A 15,592-nucleotide genomic window follows, 5' to 3' on the forward strand; every position below is an offset into this window, starting at 1 on the left:
CATCCAAGATGTAGGTGTCTTTTTTTCCGCAGTAGTTTCAATTTTGATATTTTTAGGTCAAACCGTTCTTGTCTGTCAGTCCTATAATGCAGGTCTGTGGTCACTGTCTCAAAGAGCATGCACAAATTAAAACAATTCCCCATCGTAAGTACACATTGATGGCCTAAGACACGAAACGAGCGGTTTGTGTGAGAAAACGAACAGTATTTATATCGTTTTTACCTCTTGTACACAGCCACGTCCAAGTGATCTGAGGGCGCGAGCGCATCCTGGTGTGTGACGTGTGCGCAGACTGGTGCATAGATATATACACTAGATTTCGCCTTGGCTACAGCAGTTCATTGGAACGAATGTCTTTAAGGCGACATCTAGTGTATATATATCTATGCACCAGTCTGCGCACACGTCACACAGCAGGAAGCGCCCGCGCCCTCAGATCACTTGGACATGGCTGTGTATAAGAGGTAAAAACGATATAAATACTGTTCGTTTTCTCACACAAACCGCTCGTTTCGTGTCTTAGGCCATCAATGTGTACTTACGATGGGGAATTGTTTAATTTGGACGATGGGGAATTGTTTTAATTTGGACTCTGTGCATGCTCTTTGAGACAGTGACCACAGACCTGCATTACCTGACTGAGAGACAAGAACTGTTTGACCTAAAAATATCAAAATTGAAACTACTGCGGAAACAAAGACACCTACATCTTGGATGCCCTTGAGGTAAGCTAAAACATACCAAAATTTAATTTCAAAGTGAACTATACCTATAAGTCATTGCATCGCTGACTCAACTGTGTATTGCTCAGAAACACAATGGGTTTTTTTTCATTGGCGGAGCAAGAAAAGACAAAGTAACCAGCAATATTGTGTATGAACTGTGTATAAAAGCAGTATCACACATGCTAAAGTACAGCTCTATTGGTTGAGTGATATTGCTGAAATAGGATCCATTTTTGAAGGAACAATAACTCAAATCCAGCAACTGTGTGATTGAGTAACATCTAATAACCCTGGACTCTGTACAACCTCAGACTCAGAAGTCAGAGCATCTCAAATTTTCTAATTTTATTTCCATCTAACATCTAATGGAACATCCAATAAGATGTATATCGCAGTTGAATCGCAATGTGTGATATATTTTGATAACAAGTATCGATGTACAGTGACCTAATTCTTGTATGACTAATATGTAGACAGTAGAGATGTTCCCTTTAGGTCACATTTATGTTCAAAAAGTAAATTTAGCTTCAAACCTACTAGGAGCATATCCGTACATTAGCAGATGGATGTTGTTTGCTGTTATAATATACCTTTAGAATCAATTTAAGCTCAGAATATTCAAGGTCGTTATTCAACTTGAGCAAACGGAGCAATCTTCACACACAACAGAAAGACCTCAATTAACATAGTGCTGTCAGTGCAAGAGTCGTGCTTTAGATAGACCCTGCTTTTGTCACTTTCACTCTTTCTATATCGTGAGCTCAGAAAAGCAGATGAGGAGATATCAGTGGCCCCTATTAAAGACTCGCAATGCTGGTTTGTGGAGCCCTCAGTTTAATGCCACCGTTGCATGGTTTTGCACATGCTTGGAAATTCGAGGCTTCGCTTGGGTACTTGCGAACGCAGGCAGAGGGCTTTAGAGCTTTAAAAACGAACTAAGTATGTACTTGGATAATTCAAGAACATTTTAAAAGACACAGTAAAGATGCTTCATGCATGGCTCCCCTATTGACAATTGCACGTGAAAATTCACTTACGTGACCGTGCCTGCAAAACATGTGATTTTCTTAAAGTCTGTGCGGATCTTCACGATAGTATCCACAGGAACAGACCCTTGAGCCCTTTTATTCGCATCTGAATGTAATAAGCTCTTTAAAAAAGCTCTTTGAAACTCGATCTCAGCGCATGTTGATCTGAGAAGCCCATGGGCACTTGAGCACCCACATGAATGCCACTGAAGGAAGTTATGTGATACTATATCTAATATGCAACTGCTCCTTCCCTTACTAAAAAAAACTCACATGTATTATATCACAAATTAACTCAGGTCTCCTTAATGCTAAAATAAAGGGGGGAAGTATAGAAGGGGACGACTCTTCAGCATGTAAAATCATTGATAAAAAGCCTTGAGAAGTGAGTTTAACTGATAATCTTGGGCCCTGTTTACTCCTGCTGTTAAGATGCGTTAAGATGCACAAGTAGACCAGGGAGACACATTCCCATTTACACCTGGTGTTTTAATCCGTCTCTTTTGTCTACTTTCAAACACTTCTGTCTTGGTTTCTTCGAGGGGAGGGTTTATGGGCGGGTGGTTTTTTTCAGATCTTTCGATCTAATGGACAAAATAAGCTCGCGCAATTTACGTGAACTCGTCCGGAGCGGACGGACCGCAAGACCACGCAGAATGCGGTGAGCGTGTTAGAAATCAGGAATGGTGCGAGAACATTGTGCTTGGTACGCTTTTCGTCTTCAAACCAAACTTGGGTCCTTTTGTGGCTGTTCGAACACATCCGACCACATGAGCGTTCACACTACAAAACCAATCCGGTCGAATGCGTTTTCGACTACCTCTGGAAGTGGTCGAAAGTGGACAAGCTCAAAACGCTTTAGACTGCGTTTACACCTGTATTTAGCGTCGTCCACTTGTGATCCGATCGCTCAAAACGCATCTTAATACCAGGTGTAAACAGGGCATTAGTTAAAGGGATAGTTCACTTTGAAATTATTTTTTGGTATGTTTTAGCTTACCTCAAGGGCATCCAAGATGTAGGTGTCTTTGTTTCCGCAGTAGTTTCAATTTTGATATTTTTAGGTCAAACCGTTCTTGTCTGTCAGTCCTATAATGCAGGTCTGTGGTCACTATCTGAAAGAGCATGCACAGAGAAGTCCAAATTAAACAATTCCCCATCGTAAGTACACATTGATGGCCTAAGACACGAAACGAGCGGTTTGTGTGAGAAAACGAACAGTATTTATATCGTTTTTACCTCTTGTACACAACCACATCCAAGTGATCTGAGGGCGCGCGCGCTTCTGGCACTTTCTTCTTCTTGTTTTTTTTTTTACGGCGGATCGCAAACAAATATGTGCATTACCGCCACCTATCTCAGAAATGGACCATTGACACTTTCCTATACTTCTTTAACCTATCAACCGACATAAATTCCCCTTATTTACCCGCATAGAGGCTTTATAGAATTTCATCCGGCGCTGCGTGTTCAGCTCCTCCGTCCACTCTCAGCCCCCATGACAGGAAAAAAAAAACACGTCCAAGTGATCTGAGGGCGCGCGCGCTTCCTGGTGTGTGATGTGTGCGCGCTGCGCAAGCGCCGGAATTAAATTCGTTTTTTTTTTTTCCTGTCATGGAGGGGAAATGGTCATTTTTCCGCAGCGCCGGATGAAATTCTATAAAGCCTCTATGCGGGTAAATAAGGGGAATTTATGTCAGTTGATAGGTTAAAGAAGTATAGGAAAGTGTCAATGGTCCATTTCTGAGATAGGTGGCGGTAATGCACATATTTGTTTGCGATCCGCCGTAAAAAAAACAAGAAGAAGAAAGCGCCGGAAGCGCGCGCCCTCAGATCACTTGGATGTGGTTGTGTACAAGAGGTAAAAACGATATAAATACTGTTCGTTTTCTCACACAAACCACTCGTTTCGTGTCTTAGGCCATCAAGGTGTACTTACGATGGGGAATTGTTTAATTTGGACTTCTCTGTGCATGCTCTTTCAGATAGTGACCACATACCTGCATTATAGGACTGACAGACAAGAACGGTTTGACCTAAAAATATCAAAATAGAAACTACTGCGGAAACAAAGACACCTACATCTTGGATGCCCTTGAGGTAAGCTAAAACATACCAAAATTTAATTTCAAAGTGAACTATCCCTTTAATGCTCATGTAGCGCCCTGTTAGTTAATGCTCATGTAGCACCTGTTTCTTATTTTTTTCTTCCTGTTTATACTCTCTGTAAAGAAATCTCTCTATATATATTTGCAGTATTTCAGTACAAAACTAGGATGTCATGTAAATGGTTTTGTATTATTCTTTGTGTTTGTTATTATTGTTATTATTAATCAGAATGACATCGACCTGAATCCACCATTTGGTGGAGTGTGTTGGGACATTAAACTGCTTCAGTCTCTGGCTCTGTTCTCATTTATTTTTCAGTGTCTTCTTATACACCCACTTTTTCAAATCCCTCTTCTCCTTCCATTTGTTGTGTCCAGAACAATGTTATTGTGTGTATTATTCCATTGAGTTCTTTCAAGTTAAAGGTCTTTGCCATGGGTAGAATCCTCCTTTTCTAAACTGGGCTCCTGTTGTTTTGTGTACAGACTCTGGTAATCTGTAAAATGGAGAAAAGACATTTATTTGTCAGACATACCAGCATCATTTCATTCATAGCAACTTAAATGGTCTGACTTCCTCAGGAAACACTGCTAGCAAAAGTGTCAAGACCTTTGGTTTATATTGTCTTTGATGTGGGAGATTTGAGACCAGTGTACAGATGCAAATGTACAAAATGCATTTAAAGGTCCCAGATAGACAGCACGTCTTTGTATTTGCTCTATCGGGTTATTTATCTCAGATTATGTGCTTACCGTCATTTCGGTTGGTACATCCTTTAAGAGATTCATACTGTTCTGTTTTGCTTTGTTCAAGATCTGTGACACATAAAACAAAATACACCACAAACAATTACATTTTATAAATGAAATAAAATATAACAGACTAAAAACAAACTAACTGTTTAACAACATGCAGCATAAAATTACACTTTGAAATGTACTTTTTATGACCATCATTATCTTATGCCATATTATTGCTTGCCTTTTTCGACTCTAAGATCAGTAGTTTCTCCGGAATGTAAATCGGTCTCTTGCATCTCTGCATTATGTCGGTATGAAACATGGAAACTGGAAAGAAATTTGGTTGATATGTAAATGCTGAAACATCTTTATATGACTGGAATTCTTGATGGCAATGTAAAACAAATGAATAATACCCTGGTTTAAGATGAATGTGTCTCCAGTACAGATAGATAAAAAACACGGATGCAATGACAGCGATCCACATTGCTATAGCAGTACTGATGAGAGGATCTTTGCCTGAGCAATTCTTCTCAAACGTTGCATTTTCTTCAATGCCAGAAACATTCATTGGGGCAATTGGGCAAAAATTAAATTAAATTAATGTTGCTCTGAATATTACCTTATACAGCTCTGTTTTATGCCAAAAAACATAAAAGATCTCAAATATACATATAAATATTGGATTGGAATCAAATTTTATGCAAGAAATGAAATCAGTCTTACCTTGGGAATCATGAGACATTGTTCCTGGTTTTATCAAAAAATGTATTTGATAGATTGATACAGCAAATGATAGAATTTTGATTTGCACATCAAAGTGTCTTGTTAAAAGTGTGTGGGCAAGGGGCGTTAATTTCCTTTTTTAACTGAAGTCAAAACCTCAGTTTCCTGGGTTTACTTAAATGTCCACTGCAAAAAGTGAAAATGATTGCCTCGTGACCACATGTTTGACTCTAGTCAATGTCATGGGCAATGGTAATTGCAATTAATTAACTTTAAAATTACATATACTTTTAACACAATCTGTGTGTTGTTCCTCTTAACACTGACAGTAGTCTGTGATCAGTTTTTTTTTTTTTTTTTTTTTACAATTTAACAAAGAGTATGCAATAAAAAAGCACATGCATATAGTTCAAAATTATTACATTTAATTTCTACATTGACAAAGTCAATATTCCTAGTCATTTGACTTCCACAACAATCTATGACTATACATTCTTCATCTCTGCCATCACCCTCACTGCTTCAATCCTCCTTAATCCTCATCTTCTTCCTTTCTTCCTGCGACCTCATTTTTCTGATGCACTATCATCAATACTTTCCTGAAAGGGTACAGCTTTTCCTCTCTGTCTTCTATAAAACTTATACATCAATCTAAAACACAGGCAAAAAGGCTAATACTGCCTGCCAGTACTGAACAATAGTGCCAGAAAATATGTACACAGAAAAAAATGACCAAAAACTTGACCAAAAACACATTTAGATGTACAATAATATTTTTTTTAATGGAATTGATATGCATTTTCTTGTCTGAAATGAACTCACTGTGGTGCCCTGACCGCATGTGACCTAATAAGCTAATGTCTTTACTTCCTTGTTGCTAAAAATGTCAGGCACATTGCAAATTTGATTTTAATTTTTTGTTGAACATTATTATTATTATATTTTAAATGTAATTTTCTTCACTTCATTTATAAATGATGATGTCCCATAGAGCGTTAAACAAGTTTATACGTTGGATTTACAAAAAAATTGTTCTTTAAAAGAAATGAAGTGGTCTTATATCAACAGCATCTATATCATTAATAATGTTGTATTCTTTTGTTCTTTGGACTGCATATGCATACAAGTGAGGGTGAAAATAATTCGTGATAAGATTCTAAGAAACAACCCTTTTCACATTGTGGAACTTTGATAAGTTTGACCAAACACGCTACAGATCGAGCTGAGTCAATATCATGCAAAGATCCGACTCTTAAAACATGTGGTCTGCCAAATTCGCAGCGAAACCGTATTAATCTGATTCTTGTAATCGAATGTCTTGGAAATACTTAGGAAATGAAACAGCCTGAGCGAGTCTTTTCAATCACCCATGCTTTCATTCAACAACTGAACAGCATCTCGGGTCAGTCACATTGATGCACACGGCAGGCGCCACTGCCCAGCTCTGTCTTTTGTCTGGCTTTCGTTGAGTGCATAATTTCATGTCGACAAATGTATTATACACATTCTGTTTACTTGCTATGCCAAAAAGGCATAAAAAGTGTCTTACGTGAGGGGGCACCCGGATTTGAACCGGGGACCTCTTGATCTGCAGTCAAATGCTCTACCACTGAGCTATACCCCCATCCATACCACAGCACTTCACGGTTACATACTTAAACATCAGCCTAGGATCAGTGCAATGGGTTTTCGCAGTTTGCATATGTTTAATATATAATTTTTTTACATAAATATTCCCCTAGTATATATGTTCTCATAAACAATAACATAACAATAACCTTGTATTAAACAACGTCCAAAAAATATTGCCGCAATCACATGATAAAAGTATTTCCGGAGATTGACAGGAAGTGCATTTATGCTGATAATCGTCAAGACTAAAGTCGCTAGAAGATGGTAATGTGGAGCTCCATTTAGTTATTTCGTTATTGATTTAATTTAGTTTAATTTAATAAGGTTATGGTGTGTGTTATTTCCTTGCTCCGCATACAGTGTGAAAGTGTTTGCATTTGCTGTTAATAAAGCGCTTGTTTGTGTTGTGCAGGCGTTCAAGCTAGCTAGTTAGCTAGTGTAGCATAGCACAATGGTTCGTGTTTGTTTATTTATATTCAAGGAAAGATTACACGGGCATAATTTCCTTTTAAAAGTCTCGACCATTTATTATTTGCCGCGACAGAAATTAATAATACCAGAATTAATTTTGCCACTAAGTTGTTAGCTTCTAAATGAATTGTGATGTGTCATGGCCTTACTTTCACTTTGTATTAGCCTTTTCTGTTAAGACTGACAACCTTAATGTAGCGTGGTAACTGTCAAACACTCATTGAGGCCACTTTTTTCTGAATTTCCACATCAGGTTTATTTTCTGCATGATTCTATGATAATAATACTGTGTGTTTCTGCAGAATACTCGTGGCCTGCGCTCTCAGCTGAAGGACAGTGTTCCTGTCACAGGTCTGTGTCCACAGGCTGGTCCTTATGGGGTCCAAGACTCTCTGCGCAGAGGGTGAGTTCTGCCCTTATAAACCTGGAAATGCTTCTTTATGCGTATTTATATTCTAAAGATTTCATTTTTCTGTGATCGCAGGTTCTCTAGTGTAAAGAATGAGCTTCTACCGAGTCATCCATTGGAGCTCTCTGAGAAAAATGTAAGTAGAAAAGTAGTACATTGCCAATATGCAACCATAATAAGCCTCTGAAACGTTTAAAATGGTCATTAGCTCGGTAAGTGAGTATTCAATCCACCAATGCTTATTAGTGGTGGAATGTATTTTTCCCAAATTACATGTAGGCTTGTCACGATTAATCATCTAATCATGGTTATTTGATGAGATAACCGCAATACTTTCAATCACATTTTGCCAAAGAATATGTTGTAAAGTACAGTCTAATGTCTTCCTTCATACACAATGAAGGTTTGTGCGTTTAATCATACTGCATTGTTATATTACAATTTAATATTTCCATTTTTATTATATATGATTCCAAGAAATAAAAAACAACACATTAGGCTTACACTGTAAGTGGCCCGAACAAAACTGAATTAAATGGTGAAAGTTTCTGACAGTTAATCATCATGATTGTGATTTATAACCAGCTAGGGCAACACTTAATTTTACATCGTCTTTGTTACACATTACATGTACTTTCTATAACAACAGAAAATGATGCATAATTACAAGCATCTTACCCTATAGTAAATATGTGGGTTACACTTTATTTTAAGGTGTCCTTGTTACAGTGTAAGTACTCAACTAAGTACTGAGTAATAGTAATTTACTATATGTACTTACTATATAATTAGGGTTAAGGTTTGGTTTAGTTCAGTGGTTCTCAACTCCAGTCCTCGGGACCCGCTGCTCTGCACATTTTGCATGTCTCCCTTATTTAACAGACCTGAATCAGATCATCAGCTCGTTAGGAGAGACTCCATGAACTGAACTGAGTGTGTCAGATAAGAGAGACATACAAAATGTGCAGAGCAACGGGTCCCGAGGACTGGAGTTGAGAACCACTGGTTTAGTTCTACGTAACTAATGGACTTTTTTTACTATAGGAACTACATGTAAAATGTGTAACATACACTGAAAAATAAGTTACCAATTACTCCTTACTTATTTGTGTAAGTACACTGTAACAAGGACACCTCTGAACAAAGTGTAACAGCTTGCACTGTGAAACCAGTTTCAGCTTAACCAGGACAAGATGAATTTCAACACACTAAGGAACATCCAGGGTCTCCACGCACCCCTCAAACTACAGATGGAGTACAGAGCGGCTAGACAGGTATTGTTTGACACTTGCTCACATCTGAATTATACCATAAACACCCTATGCTCATTGTGTTTAAACGTTGCACTTGCCTTCGTTCAGATTCAGCGTTTGCCCTTCCTGCCAAGCTCAAACCTGGCCCTGGATACCCTCAGAGGTAGTGATGACACCATTGGCTTTGAGGACATCCTCAATGGTACGAAGAAACATTCGACACGTTACCTGTCACGCTCTCAAAGTTTTATGAGCCGTTTAGTTCCTTGAGTTTGCTTTATAAAAATATGATACTGACGATTGCTGGTTGTATTAGTTGATTTGGACAATTTGATTTTTGTGTAGTATACTTGGTCATATGTAAACATTTTTCCCCCTCAGATCCTATCCAGTGCGAGATGATGGGCGATCCTCACATCATGACCGAATACAAGCTTGGCATCCTGTGAGGATGGCGATTCAGCACAAGCCTGTAGATTGTGTTATTATATGCATTGTTTGACTGCTGTTTCTAATAAAATGTAAAATTTAAAAGCAGAAATAGTTTGTGATGCAAAACATTTAGCTGGACCTGGTTATGAATCTTGTTTATTAGAAGAACATTGATACACTGTAAAATGGCTTGGATACATTTACACAGAAGTGTTAATATGAGGAGATTACTTGCAAATGAAAGCATAAAAACAGCATACATATCTTGGAGAGCACAATGATCAGGTAAAATACAGATTTTTTTTTTTTTTTTTTAAATCCTCAGGATTTGGACAAAACTGTTAGGGTTACAGCTTGTAATGTTTTTATATGTTGAATATTGTGTACTCTGTACTGAATTTGTTACAATCATGCAGAAGCAATTTACACAGCAGTGCGATTATGAAATTATAATGCTAAATCTTCAGGGCACACACTTTAACAACTCAAAAGTTAGCCATGCTTTATGATGCCAAAAATAAAAGGCCAGATTGATGACATTAGGAAAAGTTCAATCCTTTCAGTCCAGCTTTTCTTCCTGGAAGAAATCGGCAGAATTGAGATGTTCCTGAAACTTCTCGTATTGCTAAACGGAGAGAAAGAAAAAAGCAATCAGTGTGTTCATACACATTTAAAGGAATAGTTCACCCAAAAATTTGAATTGTCTCATCATTTACTCACCCCTATGCCATCCCTGGTGTATATGACTTTCTTTCCTCAGATAAACACAAAGAAGATTTGTAGGAAAATAATAAATCTCTGTGAGTCCATATAATGCAAGTGAATTGGTGCTTTGGTTGACGCTTGAACACCCGATCGTGGTGTTCATTCATATAACCCCAGTGTCTTCCGAAGCGAAATGACTGATGTCCCCCTCGCGATCCCTTGTACAAACAGTAGACTGGATGCAATGCTTTAGTTAAAAAGTCTCTCTTACACACACCTATCGTTTCACTTCAGAAGACACTGGGTCTCATTCACCAAGCATGCATACGCAAACATTTTAGTGTGAAATCTGTTCATGAACATTTTCACAAACAAATGATTACCTTTTACCTTAAATATATTAAGAAAAGCTGCGTTATAGCTTCAGCTGTGAGGTTTCTCTGAATAACGCAGACTACAGCTGGCTAATGAAAGGTCTGTAATCTGGGTCTATATAAAAGGTGTTTGAACTGGTTTTAAGAATGATATTTGGCATTGCTTGAGGATCTGGCAAGAGCTACATGTGTTTGACGAGAGTGACAACAGGCTGTAAAGTAAAGGGTGTGCGGAAAGCCTTTATTTCACATCACTATATCCTTGGCAGGAGGCCAGAAATGGAGCACTAGAGGTTCATCCTTGAAGTTGAAATACACACGGCCAACTTACCCATGGTAGAACCCCAAAAACACGTAAAAAATCAAGATAAACAACATCGGACAGGCAAATCATGTGGTCTGGCGACCCCAGTTGCTTCTCTTCTGAAATGCTCCTGGTCTGAGCTGGAGCCGCGTGGAGGACAGAGCAAAACCTTGTCGGAGCCGTAATGCACTGCAGACGTGTGAATAAGGGGTAATATGGAGATGGTTTGAGCGTGTTTTATGCAAATGACTAACCTGCTCATTTAGGATACTCCAAATTCACTAACAATAGAACGAGATTAAGAACAAACTCATGCGCGTACGCACGTGTTGTGAGTTAGTCAAGAGATATTTCATGAGAAGTTCTCCTGTGCTAACAAATATGAAATAATCCACGCAATTATTAGTGAATGAGACCTGTTGATTCATCCACTGGGTTCGTACGGATTACCACGACTAATGTGTGTGGGAGCAGCACCCATTCAGTGCCATTACAAGGACTCTCAGAGTCAGGGGTGTCCAAACTCGGTCCACTGTCTCCAACTTGGAGACAACACACAACTTGCCTCAACACACCTGCCTGGAAGTTTCTACTAGAATGCCTAGTAAGACCTTGATTAGCTGGTTCAGGTGTGTTTAACTGGGATAGGAGCTGAACTCTGCATGACAGTGGCCCTTGGGTGAACTATCCCTTCAAATAGCTTTTAAAGGCACATAAAGAGCAGGTTCCATATTCCCACCTCACTGATCCAGCCTCCATCCTGCAGTTTGGTAAACACCTTGTTGACTGTCTCCTTGACTGGTTCGTCGTCCTCTCCTGTTTCCCCTTCCTGTATTTCCTTCTGAGCTTCTAATGCTGTACGACACCTCTCAAACAGATGGTATTTAAAGTGCTTCAGGGCATGGTAGACCTCAGTACGACTGGCACAGACAGAGCCAACAAAGAAACTCTGCAATTGTTAACATAAACATTAGATCAAGAAGCATTCTAAATATATCTTTGGACAATTTATGGCCAAATTGTACAAGTGAGTTGCATGGAAAACCACCTGGGCATCATCGGGCATGAACTGGTCCTCCTGCAGGGTGTTGTTGTGGTACAACTGGCCAGAGAGTCGCACGGTGAAGCGCCCCGTTCTGTGAAGCTCACAGGCTTCACACCCCTTCGTCTGGGTCCTCGTCATCATAACCCGCAATTTAGGATAACACTCTACCCTTTCCTTTTCATAAATAAAAACGATAAATAAACATGAAAGTATGTATATTATTCTACACCACACAAAAACTTTCAATATTCATATTAAGTGAAGTGAATAATAGTAAAGCAAGCAATTATACATAGAAATGTGACATCTTTTCACGAAAAAGACACAAAGGGCTTTTATCTTACTTTGTAACGTTCTTTCCAGCGGCTCCTTTGCTTCAGGTTCTCCAGGCGAGGAAGAACCAATCGCTCATCAAAATGAAGCAATGATGATTTCATCTCCTGGGCGTATCGCTTCGTTCGTTCACCACCTGTAGTCATTGATACAAAGACAATTTTTTTTATGTATTTTAACCATTTATTTAATCAAAAATACAAACATTTGTGTATTTTAATATATTTTCAAATGTAATTTATTCACATTCTGGCTTCCCAATATGTCGATGATCAAAAAACGCGGACAAAAGAGTCACTCTTTTTGTAAACTTTGTTAACCAGTCATTTATGCCGTCATCACCCAGGTGTTGATAATGCACGAGAGCAGGTGACAACTAAACAACATACATTGCTATCTGTGTTTAAACTAAACTCATTTAAGCCATGCTAATTTAAACATTCGAGTACAAGACAAAAGAGAACTTGTATACGCTGTAAGAAGATTTGTGTGTACACTCATCCGAAGCACGCACACGGAAAGCGTGTGTATAGCACACAAATATTAAGTCTTGCACTTATATGCCTAATATTCTTGCTGTCTGTGTTTTTAATGTTAATCAAACAACAAATGACAAATAAATCACTCACTGCTCTTGACTGAATAGCTTTTGTAACTTTAATAATGATTCATCTTTATTTCATTTATACACTGAAGATTATATGCAATGTTGTTTTCCATTTGATTACTTTATTCAATTTCTGTACCTGAAAACTACTGTTTGATACCTGTAAAGCACTGTTTATTTTATTTGCATCTTTGCTTTATTGTATTTATTTGTGCTGTTGCTTGAAGTTTGATTATTTATTCTTATTTTCTTCATTTCTATTTGACAGTAGTCCTATATTCCCTGAACATAGCACATAACAAACCGTACCAAAACCATGACCCTAAAACTGTGATAAAAACCGAACCGTGAGTAATTTTAACCATTATGCCCCAAATATATTATAAATATATATATATATATAAATATATATACACACACGTATATTCAGTGCTAAGAAGAGAAGGAATAAATTGACGAACATACTGTAAAGTGAACTGAGGAAAGTTGAGTCCAGTACATTGATCAGCAAGGCTTTGACCACCACCTGAAAGTGGGTGAGCTGCGATCCTGTGATAACTGTAACGAGAATAGAAACAAATGAGATTTTAGAATTCATTTAAATTAAATGTTAAAGACACATCTACACATGTTTCCAAACAGCAAATAAAAAACAAAAGCCACAACCACATAGTCTTACACTGGCGTGGAAGGTGAGAGAGAAAGTCCTTGTCTTTGGCCTTCCCCTCTTCCCCCTGCTCTTTGTCATTTTTCTGTTCTTCCTCCTCCACAATAAAATCCTTCAGACTGTCACTACTATCAGCAAGTTTTTCCTCCTCGCTGCTGTCTAGAGGGCCGCCGTTCTCTTCCACACTAGATTCATCACCAGTATCGTCTGCTTTACTTTTCTCTTCAACTTTGTCCTTCTTGATGTCCTCTTTTTCCTCTTCCTCTTCTTCTGAACCCTGCAGAAAAAAAAGAGACAAGTATCCTTTTTAAAGCAAGCTGTTGTTTTTGTCACCATTACTATTATCATTGAAGACGATACATTATTATCAAAGTGTCGACAGTGGAAATTATAAATGGTTAAGAGTGAGACATTTTAATTAGCATTGAAGCTACTCAGTGAATTAAAAAAAAGTTACATGAATTGGATAATGATGCTATAGAAGTTTTATAGAAGAATTTTTCCTGAATCATGTGGTTTTCCTGAACAAATTACAGTACTGTGCAAATGTCTAATGGCACATTAGTATTTTCACCCCCCAAAAAATGGTTTAAGTCAGTTATTTATATCTTTTGTTGTAGTGTGTCAGTAGGAAATGTCATTTTACATTTCCAAACAATCCTTTTGCCATTAATTGTAATAATCTAGTGAGATTTTTGTATGGACAAGGAGTCTGACAACAACCTGTATGGTTGAGTTTTTTTAAGGACTAAAGAGGTTATGGTGGTTTAACCCGTGAATGTCTAACTACTGTTTCTTGCTCATTCCTGGTCAACTTACCAACGTCCTGCGCCTGCGCCGCGGGGTGCCTGACTTTCTTCTCTTTGACAGCTCCATGAGTTTATTCTTTCTCTCTTTTCTCTTGGCAGCAGCTTCTTTTACCTCTGCCTCTCTCTCCTTCTTCCGCAGAGCCTCGTCCTCGGAGTCCTCCGGCAGCCTGAGCCGTTTTCTCTGCAACGCTCTCCTGAGCGGCTCTCCGCCGACGTCGCTCGAGGACTCGCTAGAATCGCTGGAACTGTCGTCGAGCGCAACAGGAGCGCAGGCGGGTCTCTTCCTCGGTCTACGGGACGCGGCGCGTTTCTCGTCCGTGTCGCTGCTGTCATCCCCGTCACTCTCGCGTGCTCGGTACGAGCTGTCGGAGGAACCGGACTGCTCTTCGGAGTTCTGGTATTCGCTCCCTGAACTGACGCTGGTCGTGCTGCCGTACGAGCCCTCGTCGCTATCTTCCAGCATTTCATCAACGGGGTTCACGCGCGTCTTTTTCTTGTCGATGCGAGACTTTGGGGGCGCGCATTTTCGCCTTAACCCAAAAAGCTTTCCTACGCTTTTCATCATATTGACGGAGAAAAAGTGACACTTGGTTTTACTACCAAAAGAAATATTGTTTTTTTTAAAACTTAACCTATTTTAAGCCAGCTGTTATGCATCTACAGACACATGATGAGCAACAGGATGCTGCGTGAGCGTGCTGTCAAATTACATTCCGTCTCGTGAATGATTTTTAGCTATTTGTTTCTTATATTAAATCATTGATCCGAGCTTGCAGTTGCAGATAAAGCCCAGTATATCGTTGTAATCAATAATTGACGAGTGATTTGAATAAATATGCTTATCAGCATGTATCATTCTTCTCCAGTCCGCTGCACGCGCCATAACATGAGGGGGCGTGTCTGTGTTTTTGTAGATACGCACTTCCGGCGTTCGCTTCACATCAGCTCGGACACTCGCGCCACCCAAAGACCAGGAGAATAGTTATATCAGATTTGTATTCGCAGAAATAGGGGTTTATATTTTTAATAGGTTGAATTTAAACATTGATAACAATGAGAAAATGACTTAAAATAGTTTCAGTATAGTAAAGTTTTCTATAAAAGCTTCAAGAATCTTTCTTTAGATAACAAACTTTAGTTAACTAAACGTTCAGATTAAATCCTATGTTTTCCTATCAGTTCTTATGGGTTAAAAAATAACAACTTTAATGGAGTCAGATTAA

The 15,592-nt window shown here is 38.7% G+C and overlaps 3 protein-coding genes across 5 annotated transcripts; 1 reads left to right on the forward strand and 2 right to left on the reverse strand.

Moving 5' to 3' along the window:
* Positions 1 to 3,925: 3,925 nt before the first annotated feature.
* Positions 3,926 to 5,417, reverse strand: LOC307174690 (uncharacterized protein). Of its 2 annotated transcripts, XM_079898769.1 has the most exons (5): positions 5,329 to 5,417; positions 5,019 to 5,151; positions 4,844 to 4,929; positions 4,615 to 4,677; positions 3,926 to 4,358 (listed from the first exon to the last, which is right to left on the reverse strand). In XM_079898769.1, the coding sequence occupies exons 1-5, from the start codon at positions 5,345 to 5,347 to the stop codon at positions 4,282 to 4,284; spliced, it is 378 nt and encodes a 125-aa protein (XP_079754895.1). In that variant the 5' UTR covers positions 5,348 to 5,417; the 3' UTR covers positions 3,926 to 4,281. The 2 variants fall into 2 exon arrangements, with proteins under 2 accessions (XP_079754895.1, XP_079754894.1); XM_079898768.1 differs by lacking the exon at positions 5,329 to 5,417 and having other exon boundaries at positions 5,019 to 5,180.
* A 1,738-nt stretch (positions 5,418 to 7,155) lies between these two features.
* Positions 7,156 to 9,634, forward strand: pomp (proteasome maturation protein). Its single transcript, XM_079898721.1, has 6 exons — positions 7,156 to 7,224; positions 7,734 to 7,834; positions 7,916 to 7,976; positions 9,013 to 9,114; positions 9,202 to 9,295; positions 9,475 to 9,634. Exons 1-6 carry the CDS (start codon positions 7,222 to 7,224, stop codon positions 9,540 to 9,542), a joined length of 429 nt encoding a protein of 142 aa, XP_079754847.1. The 5' UTR covers positions 7,156 to 7,221; the 3' UTR covers positions 9,543 to 9,634.
* A 22-nt stretch (positions 9,635 to 9,656) lies between these two features.
* ccdc82 (coiled-coil domain containing 82) lies at positions 9,657 to 15,279 on the reverse strand. 2 transcript variants are annotated; one of them, XM_079898720.1, is made up of 7 exons: positions 14,380 to 15,279; positions 13,573 to 13,837; positions 13,359 to 13,451; positions 12,298 to 12,422; positions 11,957 to 12,127; positions 11,648 to 11,857; positions 9,657 to 10,150 (listed from the first exon to the last, which is right to left on the reverse strand). In XM_079898720.1, exons 1-7 carry the CDS (start codon positions 14,932 to 14,934, stop codon positions 10,085 to 10,087), a joined length of 1,485 nt encoding a protein of 494 aa, XP_079754846.1. In that variant the 5' UTR covers positions 14,935 to 15,279; the 3' UTR covers positions 9,657 to 10,084. The 2 variants fall into 2 exon arrangements, 1 of the variants encoding a protein (XP_079754846.1); XR_013824021.1 differs by having other exon boundaries at positions 9,667 to 10,150; positions 10,246 to 11,857.
* Between the last annotated feature and the right edge of the window lie 313 nt (positions 15,280 to 15,592).

Source organism: Squalius cephalus, assembly GCF_949319135.1.
Source record: "Squalius cephalus genome assembly, chromosome: 17".
Taxonomy (NCBI): domain Eukaryota; kingdom Metazoa; phylum Chordata; class Actinopteri; order Cypriniformes; family Leuciscidae; genus Squalius; species Squalius cephalus.